This window comes from Panulirus ornatus, chromosome 8 (genome assembly GCF_036320965.1).
Source record: "Panulirus ornatus isolate Po-2019 chromosome 8, ASM3632096v1, whole genome shotgun sequence".
NCBI classification, from domain to species: Eukaryota; Metazoa; Arthropoda; class Malacostraca; order Decapoda; family Palinuridae; genus Panulirus; species Panulirus ornatus.
In genome coordinates this window covers 30,383,725-30,409,936 of record NC_092231.1, presented here as the reverse complement: position 1 = coordinate 30,409,936, position 26,212 = coordinate 30,383,725, and the positions used below count along the sequence as shown (strand labels likewise).

The 26,212-nt window shown below is 40.9% G+C and overlaps 1 protein-coding gene across 3 annotated transcripts in view; it reads right to left on the bottom strand.

Moving 5' to 3' along the window:
• pps (protein partner of snf) overlaps positions 1-26,212 on the bottom strand; it is a 424,574-nt gene that overhangs the window by 360,635 nt on the left and 37,727 nt on the right. For all 3 annotated transcript variants that reach the window (XM_071664264.1, XM_071664265.1, XM_071664266.1), the window contains exon 4: positions 2,291-2,476. In XM_071664264.1, the coding sequence (XP_071520365.1) occupies positions 2,291-2,476 (186 nt within the window). The remainder of the gene's footprint in view (positions 1-2,290; positions 2,477-26,212) is intronic.

Here is a 26,212-nt window from a genome sequence, read left to right as displayed (position 1 = left end):
TTGAAGAATAGTGGTTCCAACAATGTTATATGGTTGCAAGGCATGGCTATAGATAGGGTTGTGCAGAGGAGGGTGGATGTGTTGGAAATGAGATGTTTCAGGAGAATATGCAGTGTGAGGTGGTTTGATCAAGTAAGAAGTGAAAGGGTTAGAGAGATCTGTGGTAATAAAAAGTGTGTGGTTGAGAGAGCAGAAGAGTGTTTTGGAATGGTATGGTCAAATGGAGAGAATGAATGAGGAAAGATTGTCAGAGGTGGAGGGAACGAAGAGAAGTGGGAGACCAAATTGCAGGTGAAAGGATGGAGTGAAAAAGATTTTGAGCAATCAGGGCCTGAACATGCAGGAGGGTGAAAGGCGTGCAAGGAATAAAGTGAATTGGAACGATATGGTATACCGAGGTGACCTGCAGTCAATGGATTGAACCAGAGTATGTAAAGTGTCTGGGGTAAACCATGGAAAGTTTTGTGGGGCCTGGATGTGGAAAGGGAGCTGTAGTTTCGGTGCATCATACATGACAGCTAGAGACTGAGTGTGAACGAATGTGACCTTTGTTGTCTTTTCCTAGCACTACCTCGCGCACATATGGGCGAGGTAGGTTGGTATTTCATGTGTGGCAGGGTGGCGACGGGAATGAATAAGGGCAGACAGTATGAATTATGTACATATGTATATATGTATATGTCTGTGTATGTATATGTATACGTTGAGATGTATAGGTATATATGTGTGTGTGTGGACGTTTATGTATATACATGTGTATGTGGGTGGGTTGGGCCATTCTTTCGTCTGTTTCCTTGCACTACCTCGCTAACGCGAGAGACAGCGACAAAGTATAATAAATAAATCTATAAATATATTCTCCCCATTCACCTGGGGATAGGGGAGAAAGAATACTTCCCATGCATTCCTCACATGTCGTAGAAGGCGACTAGAGGGGACGGGAGAAGGGGGATAGAATCCCTCCTTGTATTTTAACTTTCTAAAAGCGGAAACAGAAGGAGTCACTCGGGGAGTGCTCATCCTCTTCGAAGGCTCAGATTGGGGTGTCTAAATGTGTGTGGATGTAACCAAGATGAGAAAAAAGGAGAGATAGGTAAGATGTGTGAGGAAAGGAAACTGGATGTTTTGGCTCTGAGTGAAACAAAGCTCAAGGGTAAAGGAGAAGAGTGGTTTGGAAATGCCTTGGGAGTAAAATCAGGGGTTAGTGAGATGACAAGAGCAAGGGAAGGAGTAGCACTACTCCTAAAACAGGAATTGTGGGAGTATGTGATAGAGTGTAAGAAAGTAAACTCTAGATTGATATGGGTAGAACTGAAAGTGGATGGAGAGAGATGGGTGATTATTGGTGCATATGCACCTGGGTATGAGAAGAAAGATCATGAGAGGCAAGTGTTTTGGGAGCAGCTGAGTGAGTGTGTTAGTTTTGATGCATGAGACCGGGTTATAGTGATGGGTGATTTGAATGCAAAGGTTATTAATGTGGCAGTTGAGGGAATAATTGGTGTACATGGGGTGTTCAGCGTTGTAAATGGAAATGGTGAAGAGCTTGTAGATTTATGTACTGAAAAAGGACTGGTGATTGGGAATACCTGGTTTAAAAAGAGAGATATACATAAGTATACGTATGTAAGTAGGAGAGATAGCCATGTACACCAATTATACCCTCAACTACCACATCATTCACCTTCGCATTTAAATCAACCATCACTAAAACCCAGTCTCGTGCATCAAAGCTGCAAACGCACTCACTCAGCTGATCCCAAAACACTTGCCTCTTATGATCTTTCTTTTCATGAACAGGTGCATAGGTACCAATAATCATCCATCTCTATCCATCCACTTTCAGTTTTACCTACATCAATCAAGAATTTACTTTCTTACACTTTATCACATACTCCTACAATTCCTGTTTCAGGAGTTTCACTCAGAGATAGAACATCCAGGTTTCTTTCCTCAAACATACTACCTATCTCTCTTTCTTCTCATCTTGGTTACATTCACACACATTCTGACACCCCAGTCTGAGCCTTTGAGTAGGATGAGCACTCCCCTGCTTGACTTCTGTTTCCCTTTTTAGAAACTGAAATACAGGGAGGGGAGGGTTTCCAGTCCCCCACTCCTGCCCCCTTTAGTCGCCTTCTACAACACGCAGGGAATACATGGAAAGTATTCTTTCTCCCCTATAATGATCTGGCTTTGATTAGGGCCTTGTTTGTCCATGCCGCCTCAACTAACATAAAGAAAAAAAGTCCAGGTCCTAAATACTTTCTGAAAATTCTAGGCAAATTACCTTCAAACAAAGAAGAGTCCATTAACTCATCAAGAGTACCAAGTTGCTCTGGGTTAGTAACCATGTCAAGAAGGGGCTCTCCTAATATCTCTCGTGCTTCTTCACTTTCCAAGACACTCTCAAGCCGCTGAAAAGCATCTGCATCTAATGGCAGTTCTGCATAGTTTCCACCACTTCCAACCTGTCCTGTAAAATATGAAATAAATATTGCTCAACTGTGCTAATTATGATGATGTACTATATGATTTATGTGGAATACCATGTAAATTCTGATGAAACTCTCAACCCATGACTGCAGCTGTACATTTGTCATGGTATTTCATAATCTATGCACAGCAGCTGGGGTGCATATGAAATTTTTTTTAATCAACTGCATCTCCAATGAAGCAAAACATATGCCAATTAATGTTTGTAGGAGCATCTCATGCATTGTTAGCAGATACTACAGTTAAGGAGGCCTGTGTGAGATCTGCACTCTCGTTACTTAAAATCTGTGAAGCTATGATAATCATACAAAATAATAAATATCAGTGATGAAAATACTTAGTAAAGATATCTGACAAAAAAACCTTCCAAAATTGCCACACACTTCACTCCCTGTGTTTGACGATAATCCTGGTGTCCCTCATATGCCTGGCAGTGGATCAGTTTAAGCTAAATGGCATACAGCATATCTATAAAATATTTCACTAAGGTGAGTTGCACATCATTCAGTTTGTTCTTGTTAATGATAATAATGAACTTAATTTGATATTTCTTAAGAATACTTGAAAATCTCCCACAATAAGTGCACTGTGGACATTAGGACTGCCTCCATCAAAGGTTTAAAACCACAAGACAGAAAAATTATGACATAACTGGAATCATAGCCAACCATGCTGCTTAGTAAACAAATGTAAGAGTTTTAAACAATAATCCTTTCTTTTTCAAGTTACCTTCATGTAATTTTCATAATTTTAACTGAAATGTTTCATAATATACAAAGAACCTTTCTTTCATCTATCTTCATAATATACAAAGAACCTTTCTTTCATCTATCTTTTTTCATAAATTCTGAATCCAGCCCAAATACAAAAGGTGATCAGTTACCTTGCTGGTACCTATTGAAATCAAAGACTCATCACCAAAACATGGGCTCTCATAAAACAATGGGGTTGCACTCTTGGAGATCTGTTGTTCCACAAACCTGTCACTATATAAGTCACAGACGCCCATATCATAAGGGAAGTTATGTTACTGACCAAAAATTTGCCCCTCCTGAAAAACTTATTTAAATGTTACTCTGGAAAGCTATGCTTATCTGGGAAGATATGAAGTGACATAAAAGTGCAAGCAACACTTAAAAATAAACAGAATGTGTGAAAATCCTACCTAACTGAAATTAAGGAGGGTTTGGCTGATCTGGAAATATATTGGATACCATACAAATAAGGGAAACTTTTAAAAACCAAATGAATGTATGAAAACCTTATCCAACAGAGATGGGGAAGGCTATGCTGATCTGGGAAAATGTTGACTTCAAACCTCATCCAACAGAGACAGGGAAGGCTATGCTGATCTGGGAAAATGTTGACTATCAAAAAAAGTATATGAAACCCTTCTAAATCAACAAACTGTATGGAAACCTTACCTGAATGATACTTAGGAGGGCTATGCAGATATGAGAAAGTGACAGGAACCATAGGGAACAATTTAGAAAATCAAGAGAACATACACACATTTACCTTACCAAGACTGGGAGGGCTATCCTGATTTGGGTGAATGTTCGGTATCATAAAATCACGGGAAACACTTGAACAGCAGCAAAATGCATGAAAACCTTATCTAACTGAGACTAGAGAGGGTCATATTGATCTTCAAAACTAAGTATGGAAAACATTCTTAAAATCAAGAAAACCTATGAGAATATCACCTAACTTTCCTCAACCCTTCTTCAGTTTGGTTTCCTTTTCATCCTATGAATATAATGTTTTTCAAATTGTATAAAAATTGTTTAACCTTAAAATCTAAAGATATTCCATAAACAATGAAAACAGTCACTTCAAAAAATATATTTGGTCCACTACTATCACTCTGATAATGTGCAGAAGTTTTTGTAGATCGTTTCAGCACAATATGCAAAAATTGTAGGCTTCCAGAAGGCCTGAGCATCTAATTAGTGGCCAGATTGCATATCTTATCATTTATAACACTGAAAAATTGATATACTAGATATCAATAAGTTTCATCAAATACAAAAAAAAAACCTTTTATTATACTCATTGTGGTCCCTTGATGATTTTTATCAGAAAATATTTTATACAAAGTTTGAAAAACTACCGGCTGCATCAGTCAGATACAGTGCTGTCAAGGTCAGCAAGGTGCTGGCATCACTGCCTCCACTGGTGCTAGAAATGCTTTAAACAACTTTCAATGCCAGAAGTCAGTTTTCATTAAAAAAGAAAAGAAGGGGTCTCTAAATGGTCTAACAAACCATTCAGACTTCAGATTTCAACTACTATTCTCGACAGAAAAGGGACCCCATCCACAATATTGTGAAGTGTCTGCATTATATCAGTTTGTGGCTCAATTTTGTTTGCAGAAAACTCATGAGAACGTGCTGTAATTGTCCTGGCTGGGAGGGTTACTGACTGTGGAAAGAAATTCTCAAGCACTGCCACCTTGTTGACAACCCAGGCTTGGTGGGTAACCATGAAAGTGAGGTGTGAAACCTATTCCATGAACATAAGTCTGGAAGAGTTCCTAGCTTGCATAAATATGTCTCAAATATATGTCTCAGAGTTAAGGCATTAAACATATATTTGCCACAATTTCAAAGTTATATGAGAAAAAATCCATTACTAGTATGTATTTCTGTGGTGCCCCTAAATTGGAATGCTACCAAGCCTTAAAATAACAGTACACTTATTATCAAAGGAAAAGAATGTTATGTAAAAAGCTAATCCTACAGCTGACTTCAACTGTGAAAGCCCAGAGAAAATCATTTAAAATCACATTCCAGCTACTAAAGATCACCTTGTGAGGAACACCAAGATTTTATATAGACTTTCATATCTAGTACCCAATGAACACTAATATCATATACAATAATAGGTGAGCTGTAAAGGTGGAAGCTCTTTAATCTGGCAACCTTGGGACCTAGCCATTGCCAGACCACAGAAAATGCTATAAAACAGAAATTGACCCCGAAGTCATACACAGTGGATGATCTAATCTCAGTACTAACACAAAGTCTTTACAAAAATTCCTCAATCTAATTTATTCAGTAACTTCACCTTTCCAAGCATAAATAATGATTTATGCTCACACTTATTAGCACTAGCACCATCTTAAGGGCTGAAATACAGCTGAATATAAAAAACTAACAGGACTGTTAATAAGCTAAGCTGCAATGTAAACAGAGTTTGGCACCTCAGTGCTGCTAACAGAACTGCCCTGGTGGCAGATCCACAAACTAATAACTAATGGCAGCAGATTCAAGACATGCCAGACATTGGGAGTTGGTGGACCACAGAGCGCCAGATTATAAAGGTACGAAATGTATTTTTGTTTACACACAAATCTAGTAAACATTCTTCTCAGCCATAATTAAGATACAGATGATAAAAATTTACCTCTTCGTATATCTTAAATTATTTCTTTATCATAGGAAAAGAATACAAGGTATTTCATGTGGCAAATTAAAAATCTGAGGCTGACTCATTCATTTTCTCAACAATACAATAATGGTGTACAGATGTGCAGAGATATGGCAAGTCTCAATGCAATGATTTTGACAACACAAGCACCTAAATTAACGATCATCTTTTCATAACATGAGCCACTCTGATAAAATAAGAGCCATGCAATGCTGATGCTGCCCATGCCACACTGACCACCGTATCATTCTCTACAACTCGTATAATTCTACACTAATACCCATGCATACCAATAACCACTATGCTTAAGTATCCAGTAACTAAACCTACAAGTGAGTGTGCCATGGGGGTAAAGAAGACCTTAACTTGAAGGAAATGTTTTGAATGCTGGATGAAGTTAAGCATGGATCTGGCAATTTAACAGCTGCTCATAGTTATAAGGTTAAAGACAGCAGCATCTACACCATCAAACTAAAGTGAATCAATCAGGAAAGTACTTTTCCAGCAGACTACTTCAATAACAACGGTGCATCTCAAACTGCTGGTATTGCAAAACACTGAAACATGCCAAATTGGCAGAAAGTACCCAAAATATACCAGTGTATGCCGTCCACATTGTCTAAATTTTGCTCAAATAAGCAGGTAAAACAATGTCTAATACACAATTGTAAAAGATTTGTAGTCAATCAAAGGAAAAACTATCCTTCTGCCTTAAAGCTTTCACTAGGTAGAAACATTAGGTAGTAGTAGTAGGTAGGAACATTAGGTGGGCCCTTTGGTGTAGTGGTAGTAGGTAAGAACATTAGGTAGATGTAATCAGTAGGAGCATTAGGCAAGAACCTCTGAAAACACTGTGCTAGAGTTGCTCTCTGCCAGTGGCCTGTTAAGGGTTGAGGCACTAGAGGCTAAGAAGTGGCTCTGGAGTTAAACAGTTATGGAAACTCTTTTGCTGTGGCCACCCCTTGAGGGAGTTCCCAAAGGGAACAGGCATCTGAGATACATAGATAGATAGATGAATAGATAGTGCTTTCACCAGATCAGTCTCCCAAACACCAGCACACATTTCAAATAGCAACTATTCTCTCAGGAAACCTTAACTTAACCATGGACAAATACAAAACACGTGGTGGTAACAAATTTGTTGCAATGGTATATGCAAAATAAACTTGATGTTGACATGTCTCCCAATACAGCACTGTCAGATTCTCATTTATTTATTTTTTTTTTTTTCAAACTATTCGCCACTTCCCGCGTTAGCAAGGTAGCGTTAAGAACAGAGGACTGGGCCTCTGAGGGAAAATCCTCACCTGGCCCCCTTCTCTCTTCCTTCTTTTGGGAAAAAAAAAAAAAAAAAAAAAAAAAAAAAAAAAAAAAGAGGGGAGGATTTCCAGCCCCCCCGCTCCCTCCCCGTTTAGTCGCCTTCTACGACACGCAGGGAATACGTGGGAAGTATTCTTTCTCCCCAATCCCCAGGGGATATATAGATATGAAGGTTAAATCGCATTTCAATTTCAGTAGTTCATACAATTTCCTTTAATGTAATTTTTCTATATATGTGGCATGACATGTTTCATGGAAACAATCCATCTCATCAGGTGCCAGTACTCAACAGTTATTTAAATTTCAACATCATACTTGGTTCCTGCCGCACAACACCAATCAATCTAGGCTCTGCACTGTCAGCTATGTCTGGTTGTAACCCTTATAAGGGAGAATGATTAAGCAGGGTAAGGTTGCTTTGGTTGACCTGGGTAACTGGGTGTGTCATGAACAACTTTTTTGATGTTTTTGTGTTTTGTCAATTCTCTCATAATGAGTTGGTTAATGCTAGGATGTGCTTTGAATGGGGACAAATTAAAGTTCTTAGTATTAGCAATTAAGACAGATTCAATGACATCACGTGTGGCATAATAAGCAGAGCGATATAACAGGATTTTCAAGATCTATGGGGTGATCATTTTCATTACGAGTGAAAATGATCACCCCATAGATTATATATTGTTTTATATATGCTCCTACTTTTCATATTAAGATAAATGGCGAGAACATTATCTCTGAAAGCAAAAATGGGTATGTTTGAAGGAATAGTGGTTCCGACAATGTTATATGGTTGCGAGGCATGGGCTATAGATAGAGTTGTGCGGAGGAGGGTGGATGTGCTGGAAATGAGATGTTTAAGGACAATACGTGGTGTAAGGTGCTTTGATCAAGTAGGTAATGAAAGGGTAAGAGAGATGTATGGTAATAAAAAGAGTGTGGTTGAGAGAGCAGAAGAGGGTGTTTTCAAATGGTTTAGTCCCATGGGGAGAATGAGTGAGGAAAGATTGACAAAGAGGATATATGTGTCAGAGGTGGAGGGAACGAGGAGAAGTGGGAGACCAAATTGGAGGTGGAAAGATGGAGTGAAAAAGATTTCGAGTGATCAGGGGCCTGAACATGCAGGAGGGTGAAAGGCGTGCAAGGAATAGAGTGAATTGGAACGATGTGGTATACTGGGGTCAATGTGCTATCAATGGACTGAACCAGGGCATGTGAAGCATCTTGGGTAAACCGTGGAAAGTTCTGTGGGGCCTGGATGTGGAAAGGGAGCTGTGGTTTCGCTGTATTAAACATGATAGCTAGAGACTTATTGTGAACGAAAGTGGTCTTTATAGTCTTTTCCTAGTGCTACCTCGCACACATGCGGGGGAGGGGGTTATCATTTCATGTGTGGTAGGGTGGCGACGGGAATGAATAAGAGCAGATAGTATGAATTATGAGTTTGGTAAAGTATGTGAAGAAGAAAGTTAAGAGTAAATGTGAATAAGAGCAAGGTCATTAGGTACAGTAGGGTTGAGGGTCAAGTCAATTGGGAGGTAAGTTTGAATGGAGAAAAAATGGAGGAAGTAAAGTGTTTTAGATATCTGTGAGTGGGTCTGGCAGCGGAAGGAATCATGGAAGCAGAAGTGAATCATAGGGTGGGGGAGGGGGTGAAAATTCTGGGAGCCTTGAAGAATGTTTGGAAGTCGAGAACATTATCTCGGAAAGCAAAAATGGGTATGTTTGAAGGAATAGTGGTTCCAACAATGTTGTATGGTTGCGAGGCGTGGGCTATGGATAGAGGTGTGCGGAGGAGGGTGGATGTGCTGGAAATGAGATGTTTGAGGACAATATGTGGTGTGGGGTGGTTTGATCGAGTAAGTAATGTAAGGGTAAGAGAGATCTGTGGAAATAAAAAGAGTGTGGTTGGGAGAGCAGAAGAGGGTGTTTTGAAATGGTTTGGTCACATGGAGAGAATGAGTGAGGAAAGATTGACAAAGAGGATATATGTGTCAGAGGTGGAGGGAACGAGGAGAAGTGGGAGACCAAATTGGAGGTGGAAAGATGGAGTGAAAAAGATTTTGAGTAATATGGGCCTAAACATGCAGGAAGGTGAAAGGCGTGCAAGGAATAGATTGAATTGGAACGATGTGGTATACCAGGGTCAACGTGCTGTCAATGGATTGAACCAGGGCATGTGAAGCGTCTGGGGTAAACCATGGAAAGTTCTGTGGGGCCTGGATGTGGAAAGGGAGCTGTGGTTTCGGTGCATTATTACATGACAGCTAGAGACTGAGTGTGAACGAATGGGGCCTTTGTTGTCTTTTCCTAGCGCTACCTCGCGCACATGATGGGGGAGGGGGTTGTTATTCCATGTATGGCGGGGTGGCGATGGGAATAAATAAAGGCAGACAGTATGAATTGTGTACATGTGTATATATGTAAATGTCTGTGTGTGTATATATATATTTTTTTTTCTTTTCAAAAAGAAGGAACAGAGAAGGGGGCCAGGTGAGGATATTCCCTCAATGGCCCAGTCCTCATACTCTGTTCTTAACGCTACCTTGCTAATGCGGGAAATGGCGAATAGTATGAAAAAACAAAGAAAAGAAACAATGAGATGTATAGGTATGTATATTTGCGTGTGTGGACGTGTATGTATATACATGTGTATATGGGTGGGTTGGGCCATTCTTTCGTCTGTTTCCTTGCGCTACCTCAATAACACAGGAGACAGCGACAAAGCAAAAATGAAAAAAAATAAAATAAAATTTACACATGTATACACATACACGTCCACACACGCACATATACATACCTATACATCCCAACATATACATATATATACACACACAGACGTACATATATACACATGTACATAATTCATAGTCTGCCCTTATTCATTCCTGTCGCCATCCCGCCACATATGAAATGACAACCCCCTCCCCCAGCATGTGCACGAGGTAGCAATAGGAAAAGACAACAAAGGCCACATTTGTACACACTCAGTCTCTAGCTATCATGTATAATGTGCCGAAACCACAGCTCCTTTTCCACATCCAGGCGCCACAAAACTTTCCTTGCTTTACCCCAGACGCTTCACATGCCCTGGTTCAATCAACTGACAGCACGTCAACCCTGGTATACCACATCGTTCCAATTCACTCTATCATGAGAGGCAAGTGTTTTGGGAGCAGCTGAGTGAGTGTGTTAGTAGTTTTGATGCACGTGACCGAGTATGTTGATGGATGATTTGAATGCAAAGGTGAGTAGTGTGGCAGTTGAAAAAATAATTGGCGTACATGGGGTGTTCAGTGTTGTAAATGGAAATGGTGAAGAGCTTGTAGATTTGCGCACTGAAAAAGGACTGATGATTGGGAATACCTGGTTTAAAAAGAGATATACATAAGTATATGTATGTAAGGGAAGAGGTAGTAAAAGCTTTGCGGTAGATGAAAGCAGGCAAGGCAGCAGGTTTGGATGGTACTGCAGTGGAATTTATTAAAAAAGGGGGTGACTGTATTGTTGACTGGTTGGTAAGGTTATGTGATGTATGTATGATTCATGGAGGTGCCTGAGGATTGGTGGAACGCTTGCATAGTGCCATTGTACAAAGGCAAAGGGGACAAAGGTGAGTGCTCAAATTACAGAGTTATCAGTTTGTTGAGTATTCCTGGGATAGTATATGGGAGGGTATTGATTGAGAGGGTGAAGGCATGTACAGAGCATGAGATTGGGGAAGAGCAGTGTGGCTTCAGAAGTGGTAGAGGATGTGTGGATCAGGTGTTTGCTTTGAAGGATGTATGTGAGAAATACTTAGAAAAGCAAATGGATTCGTATGTAGCATTTATGGATCTGGAGAAGGCATATGATAGAGTTGATAGAGATGCTCTGTGGAAGGTATTAAGAATATATGGTGTGGGAGGCAAGATGTTAGAAGCAGTCAAAATTTTTTATCGAGGATGTAAGGCATGTGTACAAGTAGGAAGAGAGGAAAGTGATTGGTTCTCAGTGAATGTAGGTTTGCAGCAGGGGTGCATGATGTCTCCATGGTTGTTTAATTTGTTTATGGATGGGGTTTATGGAGGTGAATGAAAGAGTTTTGGAGAGTGGGGCTAGTATGAAGTCTGTTGTGGATGAGAGAGCTTGGGAAGTGAGTCTGTTATTGTTCGCTGATGATACAGCGCTGGTGGCTGATTCATGGGTGAGAAACTGCAGAAGCTATTGACTGAGTTTGGTAAAGTGTGTGAAAGAAGAAAGTTGAGAGTAAATGTGAATAAGAGCAAGGTTATTAGGTACAGTAGGGTTGAGGGACAAGTCATTTGGGAGGTACGTTTGAAGGGAGAAAAACTGGAGGAAGTGAAGTGTTTTAGATGTCTGGGAGCAGACTTGGCAGTGGATGGGAACCATGGAAGCGGAAGTGAGTCATAGGGTGGGGGAGGGGGTGAAAGTTCTGGGAGCGTTGAAAAATGTGTGGAAGGCGAGAACGTTATCTCGGAAAGCAAAAATGGGTATGTTTGAAGGAATAGTGGTTCCTGACAATGTTATATGGTTGCAAGGCATTGGCTATAGATAGAGTTGTGCGGAGGAGGGTGGATGTGTTGGAAATGAGATGTTTGGGGACATTACGTGGTGTGAGGTGGTTTGATCGAGTAAGTAATCAAAGGGTAAGAGAGAAGTGTGGTAATAAAAAGAGTATGGTTGAGAGAGCAGAAGAGGGTGTTTTGATATGGTTTGGTCACATGGAGAGAATGAGTGAGGAAAGATTGTGAATTATGTACATGTGTATATATGTATATGTCTGTGTGGGTGTGTATATATATCTATACGTTGAGATGTATAGGTATGTATATGTGCGTATGTGGACGTGTATGTATATACATGTGTATGTAGGTGGGTTGGGTTATTCTTTCGTCTGTTTCCTTGCGCTACCTCGTTAACCTGGGAGACAACGACAGAGTATAATGAAAAAAAAATAATAAAAAAATTCTACCAAGTTTTGTATATTTCCACTGCAATAGAAGACATGTAGTTTCATGACCTGAGCCCATCATTATTTTCACTATAAGAATAATAGAAAAATCATGAAAGAAGTCGACCCTTCCTTATTGTTAATATGACTCATTAAGTGATGAATTGAAGGCTTATACCTCTATCAATGAATTATTAAATTTACTAAAGTATTCTTCTCTGAGCCCAGGAATAGAACTCAAAATCTTAAGTGTGCTAAATCACGACAAAATAAACAACTGTGGTGACATCACACACCCCTACTGCAGACCAACTTTCACCTGGAACGATACTCCTCTCTTCCTAATCGTACACATGCCTTACATCCTTGATAAAAAATTCTCAATGCTTTCAGCAGCTTTCCTCCCACACCATATACTCTTTAAACCTTCCACAAATCATCTTTTTCAACCAAATCATATGCCTTCTCCAGATCCATAAGTGCCACATATTAATCCATCTGTTTTCTAAATATTTCTCACAAACATTCCTCAAAGCAAACACCAGATCCACACATACTCTACCATTTATGAAACCACATTGCTCCTCCCCAATAAGATGCTTTAACCACCTTCATTTTCTCAATCAAGAACCTCCCATACAACTTACCAGGTATGCTCAAACAAATTCATATCTCTGTAATTTGAACACTCACCTTTGTCCCCTTTACCATTATACAATAGCACAATTCATGCATTCTGTGAATCCTCAGGCACTTCACCATGATCCATATGTATACTGAAAATCCTTACAAATCAATCAACAACACAGTCACCCCCTTTCTTCATACATTCAAGTACAATACCATACACTCCAGCCACCTTGCTACATTTCATCTTACGTAAGGCTTTCACCATTTCTTCTATCTTCAGCAAACCCCTTTCCATGACTCTCTCACTTTGCATACAATCCTAATCAAAACACCTTACATCTGCCACTCTAAATAAAATCAAGCACATTTAATCAACAATCCTTCAAAATGTTCACTCCATCTCCTAATCACTTTTGCCCCCTTCACTGATGTCCCCATCTGTTCTCTGGTCTTTTGCACATTATTTACCTACTTTCAAAACATCTCATTTTCCCTAAAGTTAGCCAATGTTCACCTACCCCAACTCTCATTTGCCCTCTTTTTTTAACCACTACACATTCCTCTTGACCCCCTACCACTTTCACTTCTACATCTCACAATCATTTTTACTACCTGTAACACCCAAACCCCTCCCTTTTCACTTTCACAAGCAACTTGACTCCATCCCACCACTCATTACCTTTTCTATTCTGTAAACCATTCTCATCTCCCAAAATTGTTTCCCCTGTTTTGAAAACCTCTACAACTCATCACTCTCGCCTCTATAAGAGTTATTCTTTTTATGTTAGCTGAGACAGCAAAGGCAGCTTAGGCCCTAATCAAGGCCATCCCATTAAGACTGTAAGCAAAGTGGAACTCATCACTGCAAATCCATGTAGTGGACAAGATGAGAATACTGCACGAGGGTCTAATAAAATAAATACGAGACGTTAGAAATGGTTTGCATCACTACCAAAGACAACGTATGGCTGCATCTGCTGGTCACGTCAGGCAGCAGAGATTGCTGTGAACACGTGGAGGTAGCAGGACAAGCAATCCAATCAGAGAGCGACATGCCAAGGCATCCAACTGGGTGACCATCACTTGCTGAGGAATATGGTCCCGCTGAGTGCTGGAATCAATATCTCGTGAGGAAGATCGCTGACAGTTGAAACGTTGAGTTATGTCTCAGCTCTGACCCATTTGTCATGATGGATAACAGATAATGAGATATCTTGTGGAAGGGACCCAAGTCGAAACACAAAATCCATTTATCTTTCATATACACCTTGTACTCATAGCCTGAAAGTAATCTATACAATATTTTCTAATAATCTTGCTCATGAAACAATGTTTGTGTAACACTGAACCATCAGAAAGCTAAGGTGTCGCAACCTCAACATTTAAGATGTGTAACACTGAACCATCAAAAAGCTGAGGTGTCACAACCTCAACATTTTTAAATAGCTTTTTTAAATGTTTCCTCAAGAGCTATCTGTTTCAACATTGGATTTTGTCTTATAAGTCTCTCTTTGATTTGATCAACCGACATGATTTCTTGTTCTGTTATAAATGCACGCTGCTCTAGTCCTTCAGTAAGTCCATCACATGTTTTCCATGTCAACAGGCACTTTTTCTGCAGTGTTAACAAAGTCATCTTCAACATCACTTATCTTGATCACCCTTATTTATAACTATCTCAGCTATCTCAATATTGGTCAGAGTGAATAACAGGAGCCTCATTATCTGCAGGCCTTTTTGACATTTTCAAAAATATCTTTGTACCAGAACAGAGATTAAGCAAATAACACGATAAGTAATGCACGTAGGTCTAGCGTTGACAATGGTTTGAAACAAACTGGAGCTAATATAGCATCAGAGCCCAAGTGAGGTCAGGTATGAAATTTTCCAATTGTAAAATCATGACAATGCTCTAAAATTTTGGGATTTTGGATTTTCTGATTAAGGATGCTCAAGCTGTATACCCAAGCCTGAGCCAAGTACCCATTTTATCGACCAAACTCTAGGGTGGATAAACAGCTGAGTTGACAGCGGACCGACTGCTACAACCAGGATTCGAACTTATGTGCTGCCTCTCTCAGCATATTTACAACCAAGAGTCTCTCTTTTACATGCCTTACAACCAAGAGTCTCTCTTTTACATGCCTATCAATTAATAATCTGATAATACCCTATGACCCATCTCTCCTACTCACATATGTATTTATTTATTTTATTTTGCTTCGTCGCTGTCTCCCGCGTTAGCAAGGTAGCACAAGGAAACAGACGAAAGAATGGCCCAACCCGCCCACATACACATGTATATACATACATGTCCACACACACAAATATACATACCTATACATCTCAATGTACACATATATATACACACACAGACATATACATATATACACATGTACATAATTCATACTATCTGCCTTTATTTGTTCCCATCGCCACCCCGCCACACATGGAATAACAACACCCTCCCCCCTCATGTGTGCGAGGTAGCGCTAGGAAAAGACAACAAAGGCCCCATTCGTTCACACTCAGTCTCTAGCTGTCATGTAATAATGCACCGAAACCACAGCTCCCTTTCCACATCCAGGCCCCACACGGCTTTCCATGGTTTACCCAAGACGCTTCACATGCCCTGGTTCAATCCAATGACAGCACGTCGACCCCGGTATACCACATCGTTCCAATTCACTCTATTCCTTGCACGCCTTTCACCCTCCTGCATGTTCAGGCCCCGATCACTCAAAATCTTTTTCACTCCATCTTTCCACCTAAAATTTGGTCTCCCACTTCTCCTCGTTCCCTCCACCTCTGACACATATATCCTCTTGGTCAATCTTTCCTCACTCACTCTCTCCATGTGACCAAACCATTTCAAAACACCCTCTTCTGCTCTCTCAACTTCCACACATTCTTCAAGGCTCCCAGAATTTTCGCCCCCTTCCCCACCCTATGATTCACTTCCGCTTCCATGGTTCCATCCACTGCCAGATCCACTCCCAGATATCTAAAACACTTCACTTCCTCCAGTTTTTCTCCATTCAAACTTACCTCCCAACTGACTTGACCCTCAACCCTACTGTACCTCATAACCTTGCTCTTATTCACATTTACTCTTAACTTTCTTCTTTCACACACTTTACCAAACTCAGTCACCAGCTTCTGCAGTTTCTCACATGAATCAGCCACCAGCGCTGTATCATCAGCGAACAACAACTGACTCACTTCCTAAGCTCTCTCATCCACAACAGACTGCATACTTGCCCCTCTTTCCAAAACTCTTGCATTCACCTCCCTAACAACCCCATCCATAAACAAATTAAACAACCATGGAGACATCACACACCCCTGCCGCAAACCTACATTCACTGAGAACCAATCACTTTCCTCTCTTCCTACACGTACACATGCCTTACATCCTCGATAAAAACTTTTCACTGCTTCTAACAACTTGCCTCCCATACCATATATTCTTAATACCTTCCACATAGCATCTCTATCAACTCTATCATATGCCTTCTCCAGATCCATAAATGCTACATACAAATCCATTTGCTTTTCTAAGTATTTCTCACATACATTCTTCAAAGCAAACTCCTGATCCACACATCCTCTACCACTTCTGAAAGCACACTGCTCTTCCCCAATCTGATGCTCTGTACATGCCTTCACCCTCTCAATCAATACCCTCCCATATAATTTACCAGGAATACTCAACAAACTTATACCTCTGTAATTTGAGCACTCACTCTTATCCCCTTTGCCTTTGTACAATGGCACTATGCAAGCATTTCCGCCAATCCTCAGGCACCTCACCATGAGTCATACATACATTAAATAACCTTACCAACCAGTCAACAATACAGTCACCCCCCTTTTTTTAATAAATTCCACTGCAATACCATCCAAACCTGCTGCTTTGCCGGCTTTCATCTTCCGTAAAGCTTTTACTACCTCTTCTCTATTTACCAAATCATTTTCCCTAACCCTCTCACTTTGCACACCACCTCGACCAAAACACCCTATATCTGCCACTCTATCATCAAACACCTTCAACAAACCTTCAAAATACTCACTCCATCTCCTTCTCACATCACCACTACTTGTTATCACCTCCCCATTAGCCCCCTTCACTGAAGTTCCCATTTGCTCCCTTGTCTTACGCACTTTATTTACCTCCTTCCAAAACATCTTTTTATTCTCCCTAAAATTTAATGATACTCTATCACCCCAACTCTCATTTGCAATCTTTTTCACCTCTTGCACCTTTCTCTTGACCTCCTGCCTCTTTCTTTTATACCTCTCCCACTCATTTGCATTTTTTCCCTGCAAAAATCGTCCAAATGCCTCTCTCTTCTCTTTCACTAATAATCTTACTTCTTCATCCCACCACTCGCTACCCTTTCTAATCAGCCCACCTCCCACTCTTCTCATGCCACAAGCATTTTTTGCGCAATCCATCACTGCTTCCCTAAATACATCACATTCCTCCCCTACTCCCCTTACCTCCTTTGTTCTCACCTTTTTCCGTTCTGTACTCAGTCTCTCCTGGTACTTCCTCACACAAGTCTCCTCCCCAAGCTCACTTACTCTCACCACCCTCTTCACCCCAACATTCTCTCTTCTTATCTGAAAAACCCCCACAAATCTTCACCTTCGCCTCCACAAGATAATGATCAGACATCCCTCCAGTTGCACCTCTCAGCACATAAACATCCAAAAGTCTCTCTTTCGTGCGTCTATCAATTAACACGTAATCCAATAACGCTCTCTGGCCATCTCTCCTACTTACATACGTATACTTATGTATATCTCGCTTTTTAAAACAAGTATTCCCAATCACCAGTCCTTTTTCAGCACATAAATCTACAAGCTCTTCACTATTTCCATTTACAACACTGAACACTCCATGTATACCAATTATTCCCTCAACTGCCACATTACTCACCTTTGCATTCAAATCACCCATCACTATAACCCCATCTTTTGCATCAAAACCACTAACACACTCATTCAGCTGCTCCCAAAACACTTGCCTCTCATGATCTTTCTTCTCATACCCAGGTGCATATGCACCAATAATCACCCATCTCTCTCCATCAACTTTCAGTTTTACCCATATCAATCTAGAATTTACTTTCTTACATTCTATCACATACTCCCACAACTCCTGATTCAGGAGTAGTGCTACTCCTTCCCTTGCTCTTGTCCTCTCACTAACCCCTGACTTTACTCCCAAGACATTCCCAAACCACTCTTCCCCTTTACCCTTGAGCTTCTTTTCACTCAGAGCCAAAACATCCAGGTTCCTTTCCTCAAACATACTACCTATCTCTCCTTTTTTCTCATCTTGGTTACATCCACACACATTTAGACACCCCAATCTGAGCCTTCGAGGAGGATGAGCACTCTTCGCGTGACTCCTTCTTCTGTTTCCCCTTTTAGAAAGTTAAAATACAAGGAGGGGAGGGTTTCTGGCCCTCCGCTCCCGTCGCCTTTAGTCGCCTTCTACGACACGTGAGGAATGCGTGGGAAGTATTCTTTCTCCCCTATCCCTGTATCCCTGTATGTATCACTCTTTTCAAACTAGTGATTCCAAAAGACGTCCTTTTTCAGCACTCAACTCCACAAAATGTTCATCATTTCCATTCATAACAATGAATACCCTAAGCACCGCAATTATATCTTCAACTGCCACATTACTTGCCTTTGCAATCAAATCACCCATCATTAATACTCAGTCTCTTACATCAAAACTGCTGACATTATCTCAGCTGCTCTCAAAACACTTCCCTCTCATGAACATTCTTCTCATGATCAGCGGCAAAAGCACTGGTAATCACTCATCTCTTGCCATCCACTTTCAATTTTACCAACATCAAATACATATTTTTTTTCTTTCATACACAACCACCAAATCCCACATTAGTGAGGTAAAATAAAGAACAAGTGACTGAGCCAAAGGAGGAACAATCCTCATTTGGCACCCTTCTCCATTCCTTCTTTCAGAAAAGTAAAAACAAAAGGGGAGGATTTCTAGCCCCCTTCCAACCCTTTCAACTGCCATCAATGATGCTCAGAGAATAAATGGGCAAAAATTTTTCTCCACTATCCACAGGTCAAGAGAAAGGTGCAAGGGTTGAAAAAGAGGGCAAATGAGAGATGGGGTGAGAGTGCATCATTCAACTTTTGAGAAAATAAAGGGATGTTCTGAAAGGATGTAAATAACATGTGGGGAAGTAATAACAAGTACAGATGAAGTAAGAAAGAGATGGAGTGAGTATTTTGAAGGTTTGGTGAATGTGTTTGGTGATAGAGTGGCAGATATAGGGTGTTTTGGTCAGGGTGGTGTGAGAAGTGAGAGGGTCAGGGAGAATGGCTTGGTAAAGTGAGAAGGGGTAGTGAAAGCTTTGCAGAAGGTGAAATCCGACAAGGCAGCGGGTTTGGATGGTGCTGCAATGGAATTTATTAAAAAAGAGGATGACTGTGTTGTTGATTGGCAGGTAAGGATATTCAATGTAAGTATGGACCATGGTGAAGTGCCTGAGGATTGGCATAATGAACACAAAGTGCCATTGTACAAAGGAAAGGGGATAAAAGTGAGTGTTCAAACTACAGAGGAATAAATCTGTTGAGTATTACTGGTTAATTATATGGGAGGATATTGACTGAGAGGGTGAAGGCATGTACAGAGCATCAGATTGGGGAAGAACAGTGTGGTTTCAAAAGTGGGAGATGATTTGTGGATCAGGTGTTTGCTTTGAAGAATGTATGAGAAAGATAAACAGAAGAATTTGTATGTAGTATTTATGGATCTGGAGAAGGCATATGATATGGTTCATAGGATGCTTTGTGGAAAGTCTTAAGAGTATATAGTGTGGGAGGTAATTTGCTAGAAGCAGTGAAAAGTTTTTACCAAGGATGTAAGGCATGTGTACGAGTAGGAAGAGAGGAAAGTGAGTGGTTCCTAGTGAATGTCGGTTTGCAGCAAGGGTGTGTAATGTCCCATGGCTGTATGGTTGTATAAATTTGTTTATTGATGGGGTGGTTAGGGAGGTACGTGCAAGAGTTTTTGAGAGAGGGGCAAGTATGCAGTCTGTTGGGGATGAGAAGGCTTGGGAAGTGAGTCAGTTGTTGTTCACCAATGATACAGCTCTAGTGACTGATCCAAGTGAGAAACTGCAAAAGTTGGTGACTAAGTTTGGAAATGTGTGTGAAAAGAGAAAATTGAGAGCAAATGTGAATAAGAGCAAGGTTCTTAGGTTCAGTAGGGTGGAGGGACAAGTTAATTGAGATGTAAGTTTGAATGGAGAAAAATTGGAGGAAGTGAAGCGTTTTGGATATCTGGGAGTGGACTTAGCATCAGCTGGAACAATGGAAAAGGCAGAAGTGAGTAACAGGGTAGGGGAGGGGGCAATGGTTCTGGTAGTGATGAAGAGTGTGTGGAAGGAGAGAATATTACCTCAAAGCAAAAATGGGTATGTTTGAAGATAATAGTAGTTCCAACAATGTTGTATGGCTGCAAGGCATAGATAGGGTTGTATGGAGGAGGGTGGATGTGTTGGAAATGTAATGTCTGAGGACAATATGCAGTGTGAGGTGTTCTGAACAATTTAGGAATGAAAGGGTACGAGAGATTTGTGGAAATAAAAAGAATGAAAGGGTAAGAGAGATGTGCGGTAATAAAAAGTGTGACTAAGAGAGCAGAAGAGGGTGTGCTGAAATGGTTTGGACATATGGAGAGAATGAGTGAGGGAAGACTGACAAAGAGGATAACTGTGTTAGAGGTGGAGGGAACAATAAGTGGGAGACCAAATTGGAGGTGGAAAGGATGGAGTAAAAAAGATCGAGCGATCAGGGCCTGAAAATACAGGAGGGTGAGAGGCGTGCAAGTAATAGAGTGAATTGGAACAATGTGGTATGCTGTGGTCAACTTGCTGTCAATGGACTGAACAAGCGCAAGTGAAACATTTGAGTAAACCATGGAAAGGTCTGTTGGGCCTGGATGCAGATAGAGAGCTCTGGTTTCAGTGCATTAGACATTGCATCTAGAGACTGAGTGTGAAATAATGAGGTCTTTTTGTCTGTTTTCCTGGTGCTACCTCACTGAAGCAGGGGGAAGAGATGCTGTTTCCTGTGGGTAGGGATATCACACACCACTACCAATACTGAGTACCAATCTCTCTCTTCTCTTCCAACTCATGCAAATGCCTTACATCCTTGGTAAAAACTTTTCACTGCTTCTAGCAGCTTATTTCCCACACCATATACTCTTAAGACCTTCCACACAGCAACTCTATCAACCCTATCATATGCCTCTTCCAGACACATAAATGCTACATACAAATCCATCTGTTTTTCTAAGTATTTCTCACATACATTCTTCAAAGCAAACACCTGATTCACACATCCTCTACCACTTCTGAAACCACAATGCTCTTCAATCTGATGCTCTACACATGCCTTCACCCTCTCAATCAATACCCTCCCATATAATTTCTACGGAAAACTCAACAAACTTATGCCTCTCTAGTTTGAACACTCACATTTATCTCCTTTGCCTTTGTATAATGGCAAAATGCATGCATTCTGCTTATCCTCAGACACTTCATCATGATCCACATATAAAATGAATAGCCTTACAAACCAATCAACAACACGTCACCTCCTTTCTTAAATTCTACTGCAATACCATCTAAACCCCCCACCTTGCTGGATTTCGTCTTCTGCAAAGCTTTCACTAATCCCTTCTCTCATAATCAAACCATTCTCCCTGACCCTTTCACTTCGCACACCACCCCGACCAAAACTCTTCATATATATGTGCATTGTGGAAGGTTGTAAGAGTATATGGTTTGGGAGGTAAGTAGCTAGAAGCAGGGAAAAGTTTTCACCAAGGATGTAAGGCATTTGTACGAGTAGGAATTTAGGAGAGTGATTGGTTCCCAGAGAAAGTTGGTCTATGGGAGGGGTGTCTGATGTCCCCACGGCTGTTTAATTTGTTCATGGATGGGGTGGTTAGGGAGGTAAATGCAAGAGTGTTGGAGTGAGAAGCAAATATGCAGTCTGTTGTGGATGAGAGGGCTTGGGAAGTGAGTCAGTTGTTGTTTGCCGATGATACAGCTCTAGTGGTTGATTCAAGTGAGAAACTGCAGAGGTTGGTGACTGAGTTTGGAAAAGTGTGAGAAAAGAGAGAGTTGAGAGTGAATGTGAATAAGAGCAAGGTTATAAGATTCAGTAGGGTTGAGAGACAAGTTAAATGGGTTGTAGGTTTGAATGGAGAAAAATTGGAGGATGAGAAGAGTTTTAGATATCTGGGAATGGACTTAGCAGCAGATGGAACCATGGAAGCAGAAGTGAGTCACAGGGTGGGGGGTAGGAGGCAAAGGTTCTGAAAGCAATGAAGAATGTGTGGAAGGAGAGAACGTTATCTCGGAGAGCAAAATGGGTATGTCTGAAGGAATAGTAGTTCCAACAATGTTATATGGTTGTGAGGCATGGAGTATAGATAAGGGTGTATGGAGGAGGGTGGATGTGTTGGAAATGAAATGTCTGAGGACAATATTTGGTAGAACGAAGTTTGATGGAGTAAGTAATGAAAAGGTAAGAGATATGTGGAAATAAAAAAAGTGTGGTTGAGAAAACAGAAGAGGGTGTGCTGAAATGGTTTGGACATATGGAGAGAATAAGTGAGGAAAGAATGACAAAGAGGATATACTTGTCAGAGGGGGAGGGAACAAGAAGCGTCAGATCAAACTGGAGGTTGAAGGATGAAGTGAAAAAAGATTTTGAGTGATCAGAGCCTGAACATACGCAAGGGTGAGAGGCTTGCAAGGAATAGAGTGAATTGGAACGATGTGGAATACAGGGGTTGATGTGCTGTCAATGGATTGAACCAGGTTCATGAGCATCTGGGTTAAACCACAAAAAGGCGTGTGGGGCTGGATGTGAATAGGGAGTTGTGGGTTCAGTGAATTACACATGACAGATAGAGACTGAGAGTGAACGAATGTGACCTTTTTGTCTGTCTTCCTGGCACTGCCTCGCTGAAGCAGTGGACAGCGATGCTATTTGCCTATGGAGCAGGTTAGTGACAGGAATGAATGAAGGCAAGCAAGTATGAATAGGTACATTTGTATGTATGTAATGTCTGCATATGTGTATGTTTGTGTATGTATATGTTGATAAGTATGTTTGTATATGTGCATATGTGAGCGTTTATGTATATAAATATGTGGGAGCAGGTGGCTAAAAATCCTCCCCTCCCGTTTTTAATTTTGCAAAAGAAGGAACAGAGAAGGGGGGCCAAGTGAGGATATATACATATCCTCTAAGGCTCACACCTCAGTTCTTAATGCTACCTCGCTAGCACAGGAAATGGCAATTAAGCATGGAAAAAAATATATATATGGAAATATATATGAATATTTCTTTTTCTTCATACATATTCATCATTTACTGCATTACCAAGATAGTATTAAGAACAGACAACTGAGGCTTAGAGGGAATATCCTCAATAGGCCCACTTCTCTGTTCCTTCTTTTGGAAAATTAAAAACGCGAAGGGAGGATTTCCAGCCACCTCCCTTTAATTTGCCTTCTATGACACACGGAATACATGGGAAGCATTCTTTATCCCCTATTCTCAATGAGATATATATATATATATATATATATATATATATATATATATATATATATATATATATATATATATATATATTTTTTTTTTGTGCTTTGTCGCTGTCTCCCGCGTTTGCGAGGTAGCGCAAGGAAACAGACGAAAGAAATGGCCCAACCCACCCCCATACACATGTATATACATACGTCCACACACGCAAATATACATACCTACACAGCTTTCCATGGTTTACCCAAGACGCTTCACATGCCCTGATTCAATCCACTGACAGCACGTCAACCCCGGTATACCACATCGCTCCAATTCACTCTATTCCTTGCCCTCCTTTCACCCTCCTGCATGTTCAGGCCCCGATCACACAAAATCTTTTTCACTCCATCTTTCCACCTCCAATTTGGTCTCCCTCTTCTCCTCGTTCCCTCCACCTCCGACACATATATCCTCTTGGTCAATCTTTCCTCACTCATTCTCTCCATGTGCCCAAACCATTTCAAAATACCCTCTTCTGCTCTCTCAACCATGCTCTTTTTATTTCCACACATCTCTCTTACCCTTACGTTACTTACTCGATCAAACCACCTCACACCACACATTGTCCTCAAACATCTCATTTCCAGCACATCCATCCTCCTGCGCACAACTCTATCCATAGCCCACGCCTCGCAACCATACAACACTGTTGGAACCACCATTCCTTCAAACATACCCATTTTTGCTTTCCGAGATAATGTTCTCGACTTCCACACATTCTTCAAGGCTCCCACAATTTTCGCCCCCTCCCCACCCTATGATCCACTTCTGCTTCCATGGTTCCATCCGCTGCCAGATCCACTCCCAGATATCTAAAACACTTCACTTCCTCCAGTTTTTCTCCATTCAAACTCACCTCCCAATTGACTTGACCCTCAACCCTACTGTACCTAATAACCTTGCTCTTATTCACATTCACTCTTAACTTTCTTCTTTCACACACTTTACCAAACTCAGTCACCAGCTTCTGCAGTTTCTCACATGAATCAGCCACCAGCGCTGTATCATCAGCGAACAACAACTGATTCACTTCCTAAGCTCTCTCATCCACAACAGACTTCATACTAGCCCCTCTTTCCAAAACTCTTGCATTCACCTCCCTAACAACCCCATCCATAAACAAATTAAACAACCATGGAGACATCACACACCCCTGCCGCAAACCTACATTCACTGAGAACCAATCACTTTCCTCTCTTCCTACACGTACACATGCCTTACATCCTCGATAAAAACTTTTCACTGCTTCTAACAACTTGCCTCCCACACCATATATTCTTAATACCTTCCACATAGCATCTCTATCAACTCTATCATATGCCTTCTCCAGATCCATAAATGCTACATACAAATCCATTTGCTTTTCTAAGTATTTCTCACATACATTCTTCAAAGCAAACACCTGATCCACACATCCTCTACCACTTCTGAAACCACACTGCTCTTCCCCAATCTGATGCTCTGTACATGCCTTCACCCTCTCAATCAATACCCTCCCATATAATTTACCAGGAATACTCAACAAACTTATACCTCTGTAATTTGAGCACTCACTCTTATCCCCTTTGCCTTTGTACAATGGCACTATGCACGCATTTCGCCAATCCTCAGGCACCTCACCATGAGTCATACATACATTAAATAACCTTACCAACCAGTCAACAATACAGTCACCCCCTTTTTTAATAAATTCCACTGCAATACCATCCAAACCTGCTGCCTTGCCGGCTTTCATCTTCTGCAAAGCTTTTACTACCTCTTCTCTGTTTACCAAATCATTTTCCCTAACCCTCTCACTTTGCACACCACCTCGACCAAAACACCCTATATCTGCCACTCTATCATCAAACACATTCAACAAACCTTCAAAATACTCACTCCATCTCCTTCTCACATCACCACTACTTGTTATCACCTCCCCATTTGAGCCCTTCACTGAAGTTCCCATTTGCTCCCTTGTCTTACACACTTTATTTACCTCCTTCCAGAACATCTTTTTATTCTCCCTAAAATCTAATGATACTCTCTCACCCCAACTCTCATTTGCCCTTTTTTTCACCTCTTGCACCTTTCTCTTGACCTCCTGTCTCTTTCTTTTATACATCTCCCACTCAATTGCATTTTTTCCCTGCAAAAATCGTCCAAATGCCTCTCTCTTCTCTTTCACTAATACTCTTACTTCTTCATCCCACCACTCACTACCCTTTCTAATCAACCCACCTCCCACTCTTCTCATCCACAAGCATCTTTTGCGCAATCCATCACTGATTCCCTAAATACATCCCATTCCTCCCCCACTCCCCTTACTTCCATTGTTCTCACCTTTTTCCATTCTGTACTCAGTCTCTCCTGGTACTTCCTCACACAAGTCTCCTTCCCAAGCTCACTTACTCTCACCACCCTCTTCACCCCAACATTCACTCTTCTTTTCTGAAAACCCATACAAATCTTCACCTTAGCCTCCACAAGATAATGATCAGACATCCCTCCAGTTGCACCTCTCAGCACATTAACATCCAAAAGTCTCTCTTTCGCGCGCCTGTCAATTAACACGTAATCCAATAACGCTCTCTGGCCATCTCTCCTACTTACATAAGTATACTTATGTATATCTCGCTTTTTAAACCAGGTATTCCCAATCATCAGTCCTTTTTCAGCACATAAATCTACAAGCTCTTCACCATTTCCATTTACAACACTGAACACCCCATGTAT